Source organism: Scaptodrosophila lebanonensis, unplaced genomic scaffold, assembly GCF_003285725.1.
Source record: "Scaptodrosophila lebanonensis strain 11010-0011.00,11010-0021.00 unplaced genomic scaffold, SlebRS2 tig00000024-arrow-pilon, whole genome shotgun sequence".
In the NCBI taxonomy this organism is placed as follows: Eukaryota; Metazoa; Arthropoda; class Insecta; order Diptera; family Drosophilidae; genus Scaptodrosophila; species Scaptodrosophila lebanonensis.
In genome coordinates this window covers 21,931,317-21,946,576 of record NW_022060538.1, presented here as the reverse complement: position 1 = coordinate 21,946,576, position 15,260 = coordinate 21,931,317, and the positions used below count along the sequence as shown (strand labels likewise).

The window sequence follows — 15,260 nt, the reverse complement described above, 5'->3', positions numbered from 1 at the left end:
GAACAGCTGGCGCTGCGGGCTCGGCTCATTCAAATCGGGCCCATTGAGCTGAATGGCTGAATACCTTAGCCGGCGCTGGGAGAGAGGCGCGTGCTGCCAACCCCGGCAAATTGGCAATCACTAGCAGGCAAGTGGACAGGCCTTTGGATGAGCGCCAATTTTGAAAGCTACCTAAACATATAACAGTTCAACAATTACTTTGTCTACTTGACAACTGTTTGGTTATTGGAATTTGAATTACCTTCTTTATTCATTGCTGATGCTGAAGAGCTATGTATTTCCGAACAATTCTGACGACTAGTCCATTAATTGCATTTTGTTTACGAGTGCAAACGAGAATTTGTTTTATTGCAATTATTGCGCTTTTTACCGCTGAAATCAAAGATTGTTTACGACTAATGTATTGTTATTCTTTTAGTAATGAACATTAAAAACAAATAAATTTGTTCTCAGTACATAAGCCTTATTGCCCGGAGCTAGTACTCACAATTCGTATTTATTCAACATCTGATTCAATATTTTATTTATTTTTTTATTCATTCACATTTCAAATTCAATTTAGTACATTAAAGTATGTAGGTATTTTGTACAACTCCCAAAACGCTAGTAACTTCGCTTTTGATTTTGCTCCATTCAATCTAATCTGAATTTTATTGGAATACGTTTCGGTGATTATCAAAACGTGCTTGTTTAAAGTTTAAAAATAGAAATTTTTTTTAATTTCTTACTGGCTAGTTGATTAGGACTCTTTGTTGCTCCCCTTGGTACCTCCAGCAAGTGTTTAGACAATTCCAGTTAATGGTCAGAATAAAGAATAAAGTTTATTAAGTGTTGTATGTATGTACATTGATAAATTCATAGAGAAAATTTGGTTCTTAACCATTGCACAGCATTCGCTTAGTTTCCAATAGAGGCCACCTGTTCGGTCTTGGCCTTGATATACTCCGGATCACCTAGATAGGTCATCGGGCTGATCAGTTTGCCCGTCTTTATGTCGAATTCATATACACAGGGCACGCAATTGGGAATATTGACCTTGCTGATTGCTTCATCCGATAGACCTAATGGACGGAAGGAAGCCGCTTTAGCAATTAGGTGGTGAGTGGGTGCTGGACAATCCTCACCTTCAATGTGCTTGATAAGCGCTCTGACCACTGTGCCGTGCGTACAGACCAACACACGCTTACCATTCAGCATGTCCTTCTTGATCTCGTCCCAAACCGGTAGCACACGGTCCGAGCACATGTGCATGGATTCCGCAAAGGGAAACTGATCGGCAGGAACATCGCTGAAGGAGGGATTATTGCGGATGCCGAAATAGTAGGGGTTCTGGGGCGTTATGGAGGGTGGCATGCTATCAAAGGCACGCCGCCAGTTCTGTACCTGCGCCTCGCCATATTGATCCGACATTTGGCGCTTGTTGAATCCAGTCAGATTGCCATAATGCCGCTCGTTTAGTCGCCAGTGCGACTCCACGGGCACAAACGAGGACTTCATCTCCCTTAGTATGATATCTGTGGTCGTCTGGGCCCGGCACAGCGTTGAGGTGTACACTTTATCGAATTCCAAATTGGCGTTTAGCAGATTGAGGGCAGCTATCTTGCGCGCATCCTCCATGCCTAGAGGGAAGAGCTTTCGTAACCCAATTCAATTCCATTTGCACCTTCTACTACTACTTACCGCCCTTGCTCAAGGGCGCATCATGCCAGCCGCAAAACTTGTTCAGTTGATTGAACTCGCTCTCGCCATGGCGCAGTAAGACAAGGCGGTTCGTTTTCATCATGAATTGGGAGCTATAATTAGAAAGAATAAAACGAGTGGTCATGCATGCCCAACCACTAGAACGAGGCTAGCACTCTGATAGCCACAATGTTGTTCGATCAACAAAGCGATGCGTTAATGGGGTTGCTTCACTCTTTCATTCATTCGCACCATTTTCGATTGCAATCAGTCATTGATAAAAATTAGCGTTTATAAATTAAATTGGCCGACACGATTATTAAATTCGTATAGTATTTTATTTAACTAATTTGCTTACTTATCTGAATTTTTACTCAATAAAAAAGTAACGCTTGAGAAGTAGAACGCTAAGTCATGCCAGCCCGACCTTTGTGTACCCTGCACCCGCCCCTCTCTTCACAACAGTTATTCAAATAAAACAAACTTTGTTGAACCAATCATTTTCATGACAGATATATGATAAAACGTCAGAAACGTAGAAACAAGAATTTTCAACTTAGCTTGATTTCTGCAATGGCATTAATAAACGAAAAAGTCTTTCTAATTCGTTTGATTGTTGCATCCATCGTTCCTATGAAAGCTAAATCAAGTGATGAAGCTGTATGTGATTTGTAGCAAACTTGCTCTGCGTAGGGATAAGACAAGCCTATGTACCATGTTTGGAGTCTCCAACTGTTATGGTTCAAAACTTATCGATGTTCATACAGACGGACAGACCTACATGGCTCTATCGTTTCGCGTCGTCATGCTGATCATGCACATACTACATGTACATATGTACATATGTATGTACTCCTACTGCTTCTATTAACTGGCGCTTAGACTTTCCTTCTGCTACAGGGTATAGCAACTTTTTAAAGGTTCAAAAACTGCTTGACTCAACAAAAAGGGCTGTGACTTGACTGTCAAAATCTTTTTGCACTAAAATCTTAGCGAACCGTCCTCAACTAACTCAACTCAACGTTTTAATAACAATTTAAAATCTACCGAATAGTCGAATTAACTTAAAAGTTACGTTCTCTTGTACGTGAAAGAGTATTTGTACATGAATTATGCTTAGGCTTGCTTATTTGGTCTCTAAAGCTCCGATTACTTGCCCAGAAACACTTTGCAATTAGCCACACTTTGGTCGGAAGTAAGATCCGTTCTAAGCTCAGCATACGCGATTTAATGCCAATTAACGCCTTTGTTAGAGCGTCACACGCGTTGGAGAAAAGCCACTACGCTACTCTACTCGGGTTGAAGAGATCTCGCCAACTACCTATTTACGACTCACGCTCACGGCTTCCCTTGGTATTTCATGAAACGCGCATTCCTCACATATTTTTGCTAGTGTAGCTGTATCTCGTGGATATGCATACATACATACATACATGAACACAGCTCTCGCAATACAAAACATAAAACATACATACATATATACCCCTGTAGTACATCGGGCATTAGAGGTTATCCCTCAAAAGAATGAAACTTATTAACAAAGGACTGTTTCACACGCTGCTTGATTGAAAACGTATTTACGTATCAAGTGAACCGAAAACTTAGAAACAATTCTAAATATTTCTCAGGTAATAAGATGTTATTCAGCAGCGATAGATAGTTTCCTAGCGCGGTATGATTAATGAAAAATAAAGTGATTGGCTCGCAACTGATTTTTTACTTAAGATTAAATTTGTTCGACATATTATTGAACCATTTTCCAAGAAATGCTGTAAAGCTTCGATTTTTTTTTCTTTTGAGTAACCTGTAAGCTAAGTTAGTATTTACGTTTTTGTTTGCTCTATTTATCCTGGGCAGGACATTAGTTTATAGTTTTTGTTAATTACATTACTTTACATTTGCCAACAACGGAAGGTGTCGTGTTTGTTCGCACCAGTTAGGATTTACAGATGAATTGACTACTGAGGGGCCAACGCCCACAACTGCAGGGAATGAACATGTATGCATGTGAGTATGCGTGTGTGTGTGTGTGTGTGTCTGCTGAACACGCAGCTCACGTTTATTCTCATTCTTTGTTTTGCTCGGCTCATTCGTATTGCCGTTGTATTGTATTTCAGTTTTTTTCTTGCTTTTTGTTAATATTTTGCGCGTTATTGTTTTCATTGTTGTTACACACATCGTTGTTGGCATGTCTGGGGCCCCTTTGCGTCACTCTACCTACAATATACATAGTTTATTCGGACACACACATACATACATATGTATGTTTGTACATACATAGGCATGTTTGGTGGAAACACTTCCTATCAAAGTTTTTTGAGCTTAAGAGCTGCGCCCCCCCCCTCCCATTGAAGAGCGCGCGATAATAGTCGTACTTACGTCTGTGAAGATTTATGCTCAAGTGTGTTATTGTGGTTATTGTTTTTATCGTTGTGCATTGTTTTAACGTGTATTATTATAATAAAGAATATATTGTTACTAAGAAATACGTTACAGTTTGCTCCTCAAAAACTTGAAGATAACCATTATTATTTGAACTTGTCGCTCGGCTGTCGGTGTTTATTAGCCTCAGCCCACTCGATTCCAGTTGACGTTGACGCGTGTCTGTATCTGTGTCCGCGTCTGGTGCTGCAGCAGCTGCGTTTGCTTTCTTCCGAGTTCTCCAACTGAATCAGAACCCACAAAAACTTCAACGGTCGTATACACCACACACATACACACGTATACGTTCGTTTGTTGTTACTGATTCTGGTGGTGTCGCTGTTGTTGCGGTCTGTTAGCCAGAAATCGCTGCTGTTACTGTTAGCTGTTGCTGTTAATGCTTCTGTTAAGCTGGCGCCTTTGTTTTACAAATAATCAATAAGTTCTTACGTTGCAATTTTGAATTTAGATTTGATGAAGAATTAAAAAAAAAAAACAACCTAAAATTGGCTAGCCAACTGAGAGTATTTTTAATTAGATTACATAATAGTACATGTATGTATGTATGTATGTATGTATGTATGTATGTATGTATGTATGTATATATGTATGTATGTATGTATGTATGTATGTATGTATGCATGTGTTTGTAAAGTTAATTACGTAACAATCATTAGACTGACAAACTTGATGCATCGCACTGATATTTTGCTACAACCCTTCTCTCAAGTATGGTTATATATGTACATATGTATATGTATATCCTAGGGTATGTAGATATGCGTAAGATGCTAGGCTCACTTACATACAAATCAAAACAGCTGCTGCTTGCGAATTGATTGCAAGGTGTTTTGGGTAAAAGTGTAAGCTCTGTTAAAGTTATTATTGGTATTGTCATAAAGGTTCTGGAGCAGTGAATTTTAATTTCTTCTGTGAAAAGCGCACTACTTTGCAAACAAAAGGCGCACACACGTCTGCCACTTGATTTCGGTGCGGCAAAATACGTATCTTCGAAAATATATACATATGTATGTACATACTACATAATAATAAGTCATACATAGTATATTGTTTTCCGATTCACGTGAATATGTCAGGCGGTCGTATCTTGAGATGTGTTTGTGGAGAAAAGTGCGGTCAGAACGTCGACAAATAATTACCTTTAGATCTGCAAGCAAGCCAGATAACAACGAAGGTCGAGTGTGTGCGTGTCAATATATTTGACTGATCAACAGGCGAGTTAGGACGATCCGTTTCAGCCGAAAGCAGAAGCTAGACTGGTGGCCGATGCAGCTGCACTTTCGAAGACAGCGAACAGAACAGTAAGCCGAGTGGGGACGAACAAGGCGTGCGCAGCGTTTACCAAGGTTGGTGGGGACCTAAAAATTAAAATTTTCCAACAAATCCAAATAGTGCGTCATAATAATGAATGTGTGGTCGATTGTTGGTGGTTGGGCAACGTACTTGCTAGAGGCGTTGCCCCCCTGCCCCCCTGCCTACGCTTTGGGGACGAACAAATACTCTGTTCAGCTAAAGCTAAAGCTCTTTTAAGTAAAAGAGCGGCATATGTTGGCACTTTCGCCTCGAAGTGCAATTAAATAAATGCAAAATCAAATAAAATATTTCTCTAATTAGGGTGATTCGTAGTTTTAATCTAATTTTTAAAATCTAAGCTAAATCGAAGTCTGTGAAGTACACAATTTCTTGGATGAGTCAGTTTTCCAATTTTGTGCGATCGACACTACCTTGTTGTAAAGCAAAGAATTTAAGAGAAATTTGTAATTAATATTTGGAATAAAATGCAACAAAGTCTTCTTCAACTTAAAGTTGATTTGTAATAACTTTAAAAGTCGTAATGAAATTTATGATCAGTTCTATAGCAACTATATTATGTTGCAGGTCGATTTCTAGCGCTTCAGGCACTTGTAATATTATTATTGAATGGGTTCGATTAGAAGAAGATGCTTAAGTGCGTCTCCAGAGTGGATCGTTTTATTATTGGCGCAGGAACAATTTACCAAATTTTCGGTCTGAGTAAAGCAGGGAATTCCGCTGCATTTTCTAACCAAACCAGCCGTCTGACGCACGAGTCAGTGGTGTTCCTCCGAAATTCGTGGAAATTAAAGAAATCAAAATAATGGTTGACCGCTCTCCTTGGCCTTTATTTAATTTATTTCCATTTGATAAGTTTAAGGTGTATTTCAATTTCAGATTCAGTATACTTTTCTAAATGGACGGCACGTCTTTAATGCCAACATTGTTAAAAACGAGACAGATGTCAAGTATTTGTATAAGAATATGTTATTGGTACTTGTATATGGTCGTTATATCTTCCTGCTTAGTTGGGCTTGATCTTTGAGCAAAATAAAATCTTAAACCATCACTTAATATCAGCTGCGTCCAATGATTTGCGTTTCCCAAACAAAGCAATTATAAATCTGGGAATCCACACCAAGTTGCGAGTGCTGTTTACCGCTAGTTGGGCCCAATTGGTTCCAGATAAAAACATATTAGAGATTAATCAGTCAGACAAAAGTGAAACTTTCTAAAAATTTATTGAATAACAGACATGACAAACACTAATCAAGGCCAGCCACTTTTTTCATAGGCCTTCTGGGCTTGTCCGTAGCTCTCAGAGTTCTGCAAAGTGTTCTCAGCACTGGTTGGCCAAATAATTTGCGACAACAAAAAATCCCCCCTGCAATGGTAAGGCGAGTGAGCAAGTACCGTTAAAGATTTGTATATTTTGGCCATTTGGAGTAATGAAAATACCGGAGACGTAACGTCAGCGCGCGCGCAACGGCGCGTTGCCATTGCCGTTAAACTTCAGACTTGGCCGGCGCCATCTACTTACTTACTCGTACTTGTCTCTGAATGTATCTGTGTGTGCATGGGCTTTGGGCCCTTTTGGTAGCTGAGCGTCACATATAAAGGCTTAGGCTGGCCCGCCGCATGGCTCATTATCGATTGGCATAGAGACTGGTGCGTCGTTGGTCTCTTCGGTTGGTCCAAGCGGTGCGTGATTTGAAACGTTTGGTTGTATCTGTATCTGTGACTGTTTCTGAAACTGTTTCTGTGACTGGTGGAAAATGCATTTTCCGGCATTTAACGACTTCTATCAGCGTTTTATATTTCTGCTACCGTTTGCAACAAGTGGGTATTATAGCTGGCATTGACAAAGATACAAATGTACTATTGACAAATCAACCAACCAAGTGTATCTAAGAACAGTCGACGTCTGCAATTGTCAATCAAACTTTTTTATTTGCTATTTGCATTGTTGTTGTTGTGGTTATTACTTTTGCATTGACTGTTATTCGACTGAGGACTTAAAGATCTACCTTTTTAAGTTTGTAGCCAGTTTGTAATAAGTATTTGATCCAACACAAAATTCACAAATCTCCTACAAGTACTGAAAGCCGGCAATGAGTTCGCGCCTATTCGATCCGACGCCAAGAGCTCCGAAATGGCACATGGCCAAGGCACGATTGCGCAGCTACTTTTTGGGGAATTTATGATCCATCTCAACTCGCATATGTCACACCCGACGCTCATACTTGTAATGCCCCCTAATGGATAGCAAACAATGCGGCAGCGTCTTGTAAATATGTAATAACAATAATTAGATTTGCATGCACAAATGTTCCATAAAAATCAGAGAGCGCGTCACCCTCGGAACCGGCCAAAGATGTCAACATTACGATCTTTCCATTGCTCCCCTGGTATTACATAAAACGGCTCGTCGCGACGCAGTATGGAACGGCGGAGGGGGCCGCGGGGGGAAAGCGTTTGCGTGGGCGTCGGTTCGTCTAAATGCACGAGAAAGAAAAACAAACGCAGATTCGGAATCTCTTATTGTTTGCCAATTCGCTCGCTCGGATTAAACAATTATGTTCCACTTAGCTTGTGCAATACGGGTTTGTGTGCGAACGTTGAAGAGGTTAAGCAAACTCTGACCATTATAGCAAAATCGTTGAGTGACCCAGCAAATTCAAGAGGAGGCCAGACTAAGACCATTGATATATATCATACACGAGAGCATAAATACTCGTATGCAAAAATTAAACTAAAACAGCCACGCTATTAGGCCAATTTTGATTTTTAAAAAATCAAACCTGATTATTATAAGGTTTTGAATGCGCTTCACTTCGTCTTAATGTGTTCGTGAATGAAGTAGATCCCATGTTATAGGTAAAATTTTTTTTTTTAACCCAACCCGTCCATTATTTTCAATCACCGCGCTACTAATATTAAACTAAGGCTTATAATATTCCACATATACATCATCCAAATACAAAATTTAAAGTGAGTTTTCTTATTAAAAAGGCCAATCTAGTTTCCTAGTCTATCTCTAAACTCTTTCAAGTAGGTGTTTTATAAAGTCGATATTTTTTTAATGGCACACACGTTGATTTCAAAAACCATTCATATACATACTTGTACTATATGGCAATACTTGATTCCTAGATTTTGTGCGAGAGGAACGACGCTTCGATTACGATGCACCGGAACGCTGGCCACTTAGCTTTCCAATGTGTGGCGGTGCCGAACAATCGCCTATAGCCATCAGTGCTCACAAGGTGCTGCCCATAGGATTGCTGCCGCTGGAACTGGGGCTTTACGATGAGCCCTTCGACGAGCTCTTAGACGTGCGCAATAACGGACACACCGGTACTATTCTAGTTAAGAAAGGCAAGGCGAAAAATATGTCAACATTTTGTCTTCTTCCTCAAGTGGAGTTCAGAGTGCCAGCTACAATCTTTGGCGAACGACCCTATGTCACGGGCGGCCTACTGCGCGACTTCTACGAAGCTCATAGCGTCCACTTTCACTGGGGCTCCGAGCATTTGCTGAATGGCCGGCGTTACGACTTAGAGATGCACATCGTGCATCGCAACACTAGATATCTGAGCGATGAAGAGGCTCGAAATCGAACCGATGGTATGGCTGTTCTGGCTGTGCTCTTTAAAGTGGTGCGGGTGAGTTGGGCGCATGTGCTTGGAGATTCTTTTTCGGCTAAGGCTATATATTACAGACGGGCTACAGCATTTATCAGCCAGGACTTAGTGAGATATTTGACTCGCTGCTGCAGGTGGCAGAGTTTAACAGCAGCTATACTCCACCCGCATTGCTCACCCTGGGGTCGCTGCTGGGTGAGCTGGATCGAGGCAACTTCTACGCGTACAAGGGCTCTCTTACAACGCCACCTTGCTCCCCCTCGGTTTTGTGGCATGTCTTTGCCGAGGTGCTGCCTATCTCACACACAGACTTACTCAAGTTCCGGCAGATACATGATCGACGCGGACGTCCGCTTCTGAAAAATTTTCGACCGCTGCAGTGGCTGGAATCACGACAGGTGTTCCATCGCCATCCCTTTGACGGCTACTATTTAACGTAACCAAAAAAATATGTCTAGTTAGTTATACTTGTATGTAGTTTACAATAGCGAAATTTATTTCTGCTGTACTGTTCGAATGGCAGAAAATGTAAAAACATGCATCCTACTTCTTCTGGTAACGCGCAAGAAGGACGGCCAAGAAGCTCAGCTGCACGGCACACAAAATCTTGGTCAGCGTGGGGCAGCGTATCACGCTTGGTGGGAGAATTGATCGCGTCGGTTGGTGGATTAGGTTGGCCGTATGTCTAAAGGGTGTCACAGCGGGTGTGACAGGGCGACTCCTAACAACGGCAGGTACTATCAGATTTGGAGGAGGACGGTATGCCATTGTGTGGAACTCATGGTCACGCCCGTCGAATGGTGGACGTGGCGTACGCATACGCGGATTTATGGGTGGGTTGAAGGGCGGCTTCATCAGCACCTTCCGCCTAGGGGCAATATCAGTATCTAAGCCCGGCTGGTATGTTTCAATGGTTTCTGGCTCGGTTGGCAGGCGCGGACTACCTATGTAAGGATTATCACCCTTGAATGAGACGTTTGCAGCCTGTTCCTGCGTATCTTCCTCGATGGGTGCATGAAAGCCCTTATTCAAGAGTCGCTGCAGCGTTCTGGTTACGTAATTGATTTGTTTATCCTTGAACTGAGTATCCGGCTGCTCGGAATCTAGTTGAATGGGTTCGTTACGATGTGCGGGCTGTTGTGGCTGCGGCGGCTGTTGTTTCGGAGCAGGTGGGGGAACAGATATAGGCTGATTGATATGTGTTGGTGTACCCGGTTCCGTCGGTGCCGTGCGTGGCTGCGGGACTGGTGTGGGTATTCCAGGCTCCTGGGCGCTTCTCTTATTCTTATTGTAGACCGGCTGTGGCAGAAAATTGTGCTTATCTGGGTCATAATTCTGCTCAAAATCAAAATTTTCATTCAACACTAATTGCTTTTCTTGTTCCTGTGTGCTAGGGTCCTGGAGCACATTGTCCTGTTCTTCACTCATGTACAGCTGTTGTGCAATGCTGGGACCTTTTGGCTGTATTTCCTGCTCCTCTTTCATATACTGCTCGAAATGCGCGTCTTCTTCTGTGGTATTGATGGCATTGCCCTCGCTATCGAAGTTTTTATTGAACGTGAGCCAGTCCCATTCGTGCTCTTCCACTTTCTTATGGCGGGTTGATTGATCTCCCGGCTTGTCAATGGAGTAATAATGAAACTCTGATTCTTCCGGTTGTTGCTCTTGCAGCTCCTCTGCAGTTTCCAAATTGACTGTGGTTTGGTGGGTGTCCTCGATGGTCTCACTCTGCCAATCTTCCTTGTTTTCAAAACGCATGGTCTGAGTTACGCTTTCTTCTGACTGTTCTAGAGAGTCATGGGAGAGTGCGTGCTGATAGTCCTGCTGGTCCGAATACTCCAGATTCTGCCCTAAATAGTTTGATGGAACTTCATTGTCGTGCTTAGGCTCTACATCAACCTCCTCGAATTCCGAACGCTCAACGGGTGAACTTAAATGATGCTGCTGCTCACTGAGCTTGGCGTCACTCCTACCCTCATAAAGACCTTCGACCGGCTCCGTACTGTGAGCGTTTACGGCAGTTTCTGTCACCCGCTCCTGCTGCTCTAATTTTTGATCAGTGGAATCTAAAGATTCCTGTTGCCAGCTTTCCAAGGCGACCAGCGTCTCTTTCTCATTGGACTTTAAAGACTTTAGACCTTCATTGTCAGCAAATGTATCCGCTATAGAAGACTCTATTTGTACGTCATCGTACAGTAATTCCACTCCCGGTTCTATAGTTTTAGCATTATCCATGCTGTTGTTGTTGCTGTCGCCACTGCTACTGGGAATGTTGCCGTGCTGTGAGAAGGAATCGCTCTCAGCCTTTGGTTTCATGGACTTATCGATGGCATCCGTTGCGCCTTCAATCACATGACCCTTACTCATATCTTCCAGCACCTTGCCTATTGCGTCCGTTTCCTTGAGATGCATCGATTCTGACACACAAAATAGCTGGGGCTCGTAATCTCCTAGGCGCATGTTGATCATATTGCTTTGTTCGTACAAGACCTGGGGCCCTGTATTGGCCGGAACTTGCTCGCTCGAGCTGGAGCCTTGTGCCTCCATTTCTCTGTCCACGCATATGGGCGTCGATTTGGTTGATTCTATCACTGGACTCACTTCTTGCAATTTGGCACTAACATTGTAGTCACTGGGTAAAGAATTTACATCCCGCTGACCTTGTTGTGGGTCTTTTTTCTCAATTGCCGTGGTGTTGGGGTTTTTTTCTAATTCTGTGTCAATCGGCTTTTTAGACACTTCGAGTTTGTTTGCCGATACTTTATGATCTCTAGGGGTGTCTGTTTCTTTAGACAAACTATTCGCTTTGTTCAACTTTGCATCTGAAGAAGATTGAGCGTTGCTCTCCATGTTATTCGACTGCTTTTCGACTTGCTTTGTTGTCTTAGGCTGCGGTCTGTTTCTTGCCCTAACGTTCATTGACTGGAATTGTTGCTGCTTGTTGTAGGGCTTTACATGATTCTCCACTAGCTTTGCCAAGCCAGCGCCTAATGACTGGCATTCGCCATCGCCTGAAGGTGACATCAGCGCCTCGTGGACTGGACTGACTTCCTCATTCGTCTCGTTCTCATTGTTGAGCATATACTCGCCCTCGTCCTCTTTGTTCTCCGCACGCCACTCATTGTCGGCCAACCAGTCGGGCACTCGTGCCTCAGCGTAGGTAGGCTCCACGTCGGTAAAATCGTAGGATTCCATCTTCTCAAACCATTGAGCGTTGTTGGACGTGTGGTCAGTGCTAAGCTGCTTCTTCTGCTGCAGACTAAGAGGTTCATTCATCTTGTGCGATTCATCGCCAATGTTTCCCTTGGCAAGGGTTGAGGCTGCTGATTCTTTTGCCAAATCGGCACTCAATGTTATGCAGATTTGTGCTTCATTTGGCTTGGGGTTCGTCTGAAATGCAAGCTCCACCGTACCCGCGGGACTTTCTTGTTGCTCCTGTTCCTGCGCTAGATATTTCCATGAGGACTGTGACTCGACTGGCTCGACGTTTTCGGTAGTGGTGTCTATGCGCTGTGGCTGGCACGCATAGAACGACCGCCAAAGTTGCCTTGTCTCTGGCAGCTCCACATTTGCTTCAGCATCCTCTTCAAATGACCTGCTCTCCATGGTAACATCCGAGGCTTTCTGTTGGTCGTTTAATTCTTTGTCGAGCATTTTCGTTATGGTACAACCGCTATGAATAGAGAAATAGTTGGCACTGTACTCCAAATATGTAAGTGTGTTTGTCCTACCTCAGGTCTGGATGATTGCGCACCGCATCGATAATACTGTCCGGAGGAATTTCATTCTGACAGATTCGATGTATGGCCGTGAACAGTGGGAATCTGTAATTGGACACGGGGTTAAGTCGGCGAAGCAGATAGGAATTAAATAAATTATCCAACCCGTCTTCCTTGTCATTATTCTTCAGAAACGCATTCACCCCCGCAGCTACAACTGGACCAGGCAGTTGGCGTCCATTCATTACGCTCGCCTCCAGCTCCTGCATCGTCTTACCTGACATCACAAAGTTCTTGGCGAATCTGACATTTTTGTTGCCTGCAACGTATTCCGATATTAGAAAATATTCCATTCTCGTAAAATTGGCATTTACTCACAGTAGCAGGACGCAATTGAGTGGGCAATACCACAACTCTCGAAGAATGTGGATAGCTTGGTGCCGGGATAAAAGGTTTTGATGAAGCGCATCATTTCTTTTAAGCCGAGATGCAAGGCCGCGACGCGCGCATTGTCACCCAGACGCAGGCCATCGATCAGTCCAGCGCCCAGCGCAATGATGTCCTTGAGCGTGCCACACAGCTCCACACCGTCAACGTCGTCGATGGTAACAACCTTGCAGTTGGTGGTCTGGAACATCGTGGTCAGCTGGTGCGCGTGCGCGGCATTGTTGCAGCCGATGGTTATCTCGCACAACTTGCCCTGCGCCATTTCCATCGCACAGCTGGCGCACATCATCGAGTAGCAGGGTATCTGGAGAAGCACAAGCACGTTTGCTGTTGTGGGAAACTCTTAAACTCTTCAACAGCCACACCCACACCCACCTGTAACTGCTTGCTAATTGTGTGCGAATACAGTTCGATATCTCCAGCCTCCACTTCGTCCAAACCCTTGACCATGGAGATCGCATAGGCGCTGCTCTTAATATTGCCGGCCAATATATTGCAGTATGATCTGACAAAGCTTTGCGGCGTTGCAAATATCAGAATATCCGCATTCCCGGCCGCCTCAATCAAATCGTTAACAGCAATCTGGTATGAGAGTCAAACTAATAACTGCATTGGAAGCACTTCCCTAACGATCTTACCAAATTCTCGGGCAGTTTAATGCCTGGCATGTACTTAATATTTTCATGCTGCTCGTTTATCACCTCGGAGAGGTAGTTGCTTCTCACCAGCTCATCGTAAACGTACATGTGAACGCGAGTGTCGAAGTCGTGTTTAAGCACGTTAATGCCCACGGCAGTCGCTATGGCAGAGCCCCTACAATTCTCGCTGATTGAAGGTGCGATGGCAAGCAATTGTAAGCTATGATACTCACCATGGTTCTGCACCAATGATGCACACTTTATGCTTCTTTGCCATCTTATCGCAGCATGTACATACGGTTGTGTGGATTCCAAAAAAGAAAGGCCAAGACAATTGTGTTACCAATCTAGACTGCAAATTTTGTTGTTGCCAAACAAAGAATCTCGCGAGAATTTGGAGTCAAAAGAAATAATTTTTTTTAAATATTTTCCTGTTTAATTTAGGTAAAAATTTAGTGTTAGTCAGTATGACATTACTATTGAATGTATATGCTGTAAAACAAATTGGATTCTTTGTGTAGCACGAGTGAAAAGGACTGACGTGTGCGATTAACATAGAAATCGCAGTGAACTTTGTGCGCTTTATTTCAATTGTTGTTAATATAACAAATACAAAACCTTAATAGAAAGAATACATTCAGCTGTATGCTTGAAATTTGTAGACAATTTCAGACTCGTCATCCATTTGATCATTGGAAACCACAATAGGTTCAGCATATTTGGTGGAGGAACCTTTTTGCTTTGCTTGTAGGGCTTCCTCCTCGTTAATGGCGCGCAGCTCGAACTCGGTTATAATTTGAGATATCCGGCTCTTGGCCTCGGCCGCCAATTTCGGTGGTAGACTCTTAATGCTGGCGCACGCACTTTCAAAGAACAAGTCATAACTGTCACGACTGAGACCAGATGTGGGAGCTGGCGTAGTGGTGGCTACAGGTTGGCGTTCCTTTTTCGCTGGTGCCGATGTTTGGGGTCCAAGCGCCTGAAAGTAGGCACTTAGCCTTTGGCGGTCTCGGCCGATTATCTGGAGCAACGCCTTACGAGTCGCCGGTAGCTTCATGTTGGGCTTGCCCGGCATGAGCATACGCTGTGGCCGTGTTTCCAGCTCCTTGGTCATTAGCCCGTATTTCAAGTCTTCCTGCCATTGGTTTGTTTATGTTATTAACATACATACATACATACATATTTATACAAAATGCTCTGTGTGTTACCTTATCGTCGTCGCTACGCAGACCCATGCCGTCTTCATCGTCCAACTTTTCAAATTTTATGGTGTCATCGTTAACGATAATGTTTCGCCCGTGGGTACTTTGCCGTGTACTAACTCTCTGCATGTCTTTATTCTTAATATTCTGCTAATTTAGTCGGTTCTGTGGTCAATGCAAAACAATAGGGTTGCA

The 15,260-nt window shown here is 43.2% G+C and overlaps 4 protein-coding genes across 4 annotated transcripts; 1 reads left to right on the top strand and 3 right to left on the bottom strand.

Annotated features, from left to right (window-relative positions):
• Positions 1-795: 795 nt before the first annotated feature.
• LOC115621354 (phosphoglycerate mutase 2) lies at positions 796-4,206 on the bottom strand. Its single transcript, XM_030514977.1, has 4 exons — positions 4,175-4,206; positions 1,681-1,793; positions 1,125-1,619; positions 796-1,061 (listed from the first exon to the last, which is right to left on the bottom strand). Exons 1-4 carry the CDS (start codon positions 4,204-4,206, stop codon positions 898-900), a joined length of 804 nt encoding a protein of 267 aa, XP_030370837.1. The 3' UTR covers positions 796-897.
• A 4,273-nt stretch (positions 4,207-8,479) lies between these two features.
• On the top strand, positions 8,480-9,569 carry LOC115621309 (carbonic anhydrase 15). The gene is made up of 3 exons (XM_030514923.1): positions 8,480-8,772; positions 8,836-9,080; positions 9,137-9,569. Exons 1-3 carry the CDS (start codon positions 8,634-8,636, stop codon positions 9,497-9,499), a joined length of 747 nt encoding a protein of 248 aa, XP_030370783.1. The 5' UTR covers positions 8,480-8,633; the 3' UTR covers positions 9,500-9,569.
• LOC115620243 lies at positions 9,522-14,312 on the bottom strand. Its single transcript, XM_030513392.1, has 7 exons — positions 14,097-14,312; positions 13,864-14,038; positions 13,601-13,807; positions 13,157-13,529; positions 12,944-13,097; positions 12,791-12,883; positions 9,522-12,732 (listed from the first exon to the last, which is right to left on the bottom strand). Exons 1-7 carry the CDS (start codon positions 14,138-14,140, stop codon positions 9,603-9,605), a joined length of 4,176 nt encoding a protein of 1,391 aa, XP_030369252.1. The 5' UTR covers positions 14,141-14,312; the 3' UTR covers positions 9,522-9,602.
• Positions 14,313-14,436: 124 nt separating this feature from the next.
• Positions 14,437-15,222, bottom strand: LOC115620795. Its single transcript, XM_030514215.1, has 2 exons — positions 15,072-15,222; positions 14,437-14,998 (listed from the first exon to the last, which is right to left on the bottom strand). Exons 1-2 carry the CDS (start codon positions 15,192-15,194, stop codon positions 14,501-14,503), a joined length of 621 nt encoding a protein of 206 aa, XP_030370075.1. The 5' UTR covers positions 15,195-15,222; the 3' UTR covers positions 14,437-14,500.
• Between the last annotated feature and the right edge of the window lie 38 nt (positions 15,223-15,260).

Excerpts from the sequence above, each read along its gene's own strand:
- LOC115621354 (XM_030514977.1), bottom strand. The coding sequence starts at position 4,206 with ATGGTTATCTTCAAGTTTTTGAGGAGCAAACT. Across the intron at positions 1,620-1,680 it reads TGCGCCCTTGAGCAAGGGCG|GCATGGAGGATGCGCGCAAG; the intron begins GTAAGTAGTAGT and ends TCTTCCCTCTAG. Across the intron at positions 1,062-1,124 it reads GCTTATCAAGCACATTGAAG|GTCTATCGGATGAAGCAATC; the intron begins GTGAGGATTGTC and ends TCCGTCCATTAG.
- LOC115621309 (XM_030514923.1), top strand. The coding sequence starts at position 8,634 with ATGTGTGGCGGTGCCGAACAATCGCCTATAGCCATCAGTGCTCACAAG. Across the intron at positions 8,773-8,835 it reads GCGCAATAACGGACACACCG|TGGAGTTCAGAGTGCCAGCT; the intron begins GTACTATTCTAG and ends TTCTTCCTCAAG. Across the intron at positions 9,081-9,136 it reads TGCTCTTTAAAGTGGTGCGG|ACGGGCTACAGCATTTATCA; the intron begins GTGAGTTGGGCG and ends TATATATTACAG.
- LOC115620243 (XM_030513392.1), bottom strand. The coding sequence starts at position 14,140 with ATGGCAAAGAAGCATAAAGTGTGCATCATTGGTGCAGAACCATG. Across the intron at positions 13,530-13,600 it reads CAATTAGCAAGCAGTTACAG|ATACCCTGCTACTCGATGAT; the intron begins GTGGGTGTGGGT and ends GTGCTTCTCCAG. Across the intron at positions 12,733-12,790 it reads CGCAATCATCCAGACCTGAG|CGGTTGTACCATAACGAAAA; the intron begins GTAGGACAAACA and ends CTCTATTCATAG.
- LOC115620795 (XM_030514215.1), bottom strand. The coding sequence starts at position 15,194 with ATGCAGAGAGTTAGTACACGGCAAAGTACCCACGGGCGAAACATTATC. Across the intron at positions 14,999-15,071 it reads TGCGTAGCGACGACGATAAG|GAAGACTTGAAATACGGGCT; the intron begins GTAACACACAGA and ends AACCAATGGCAG.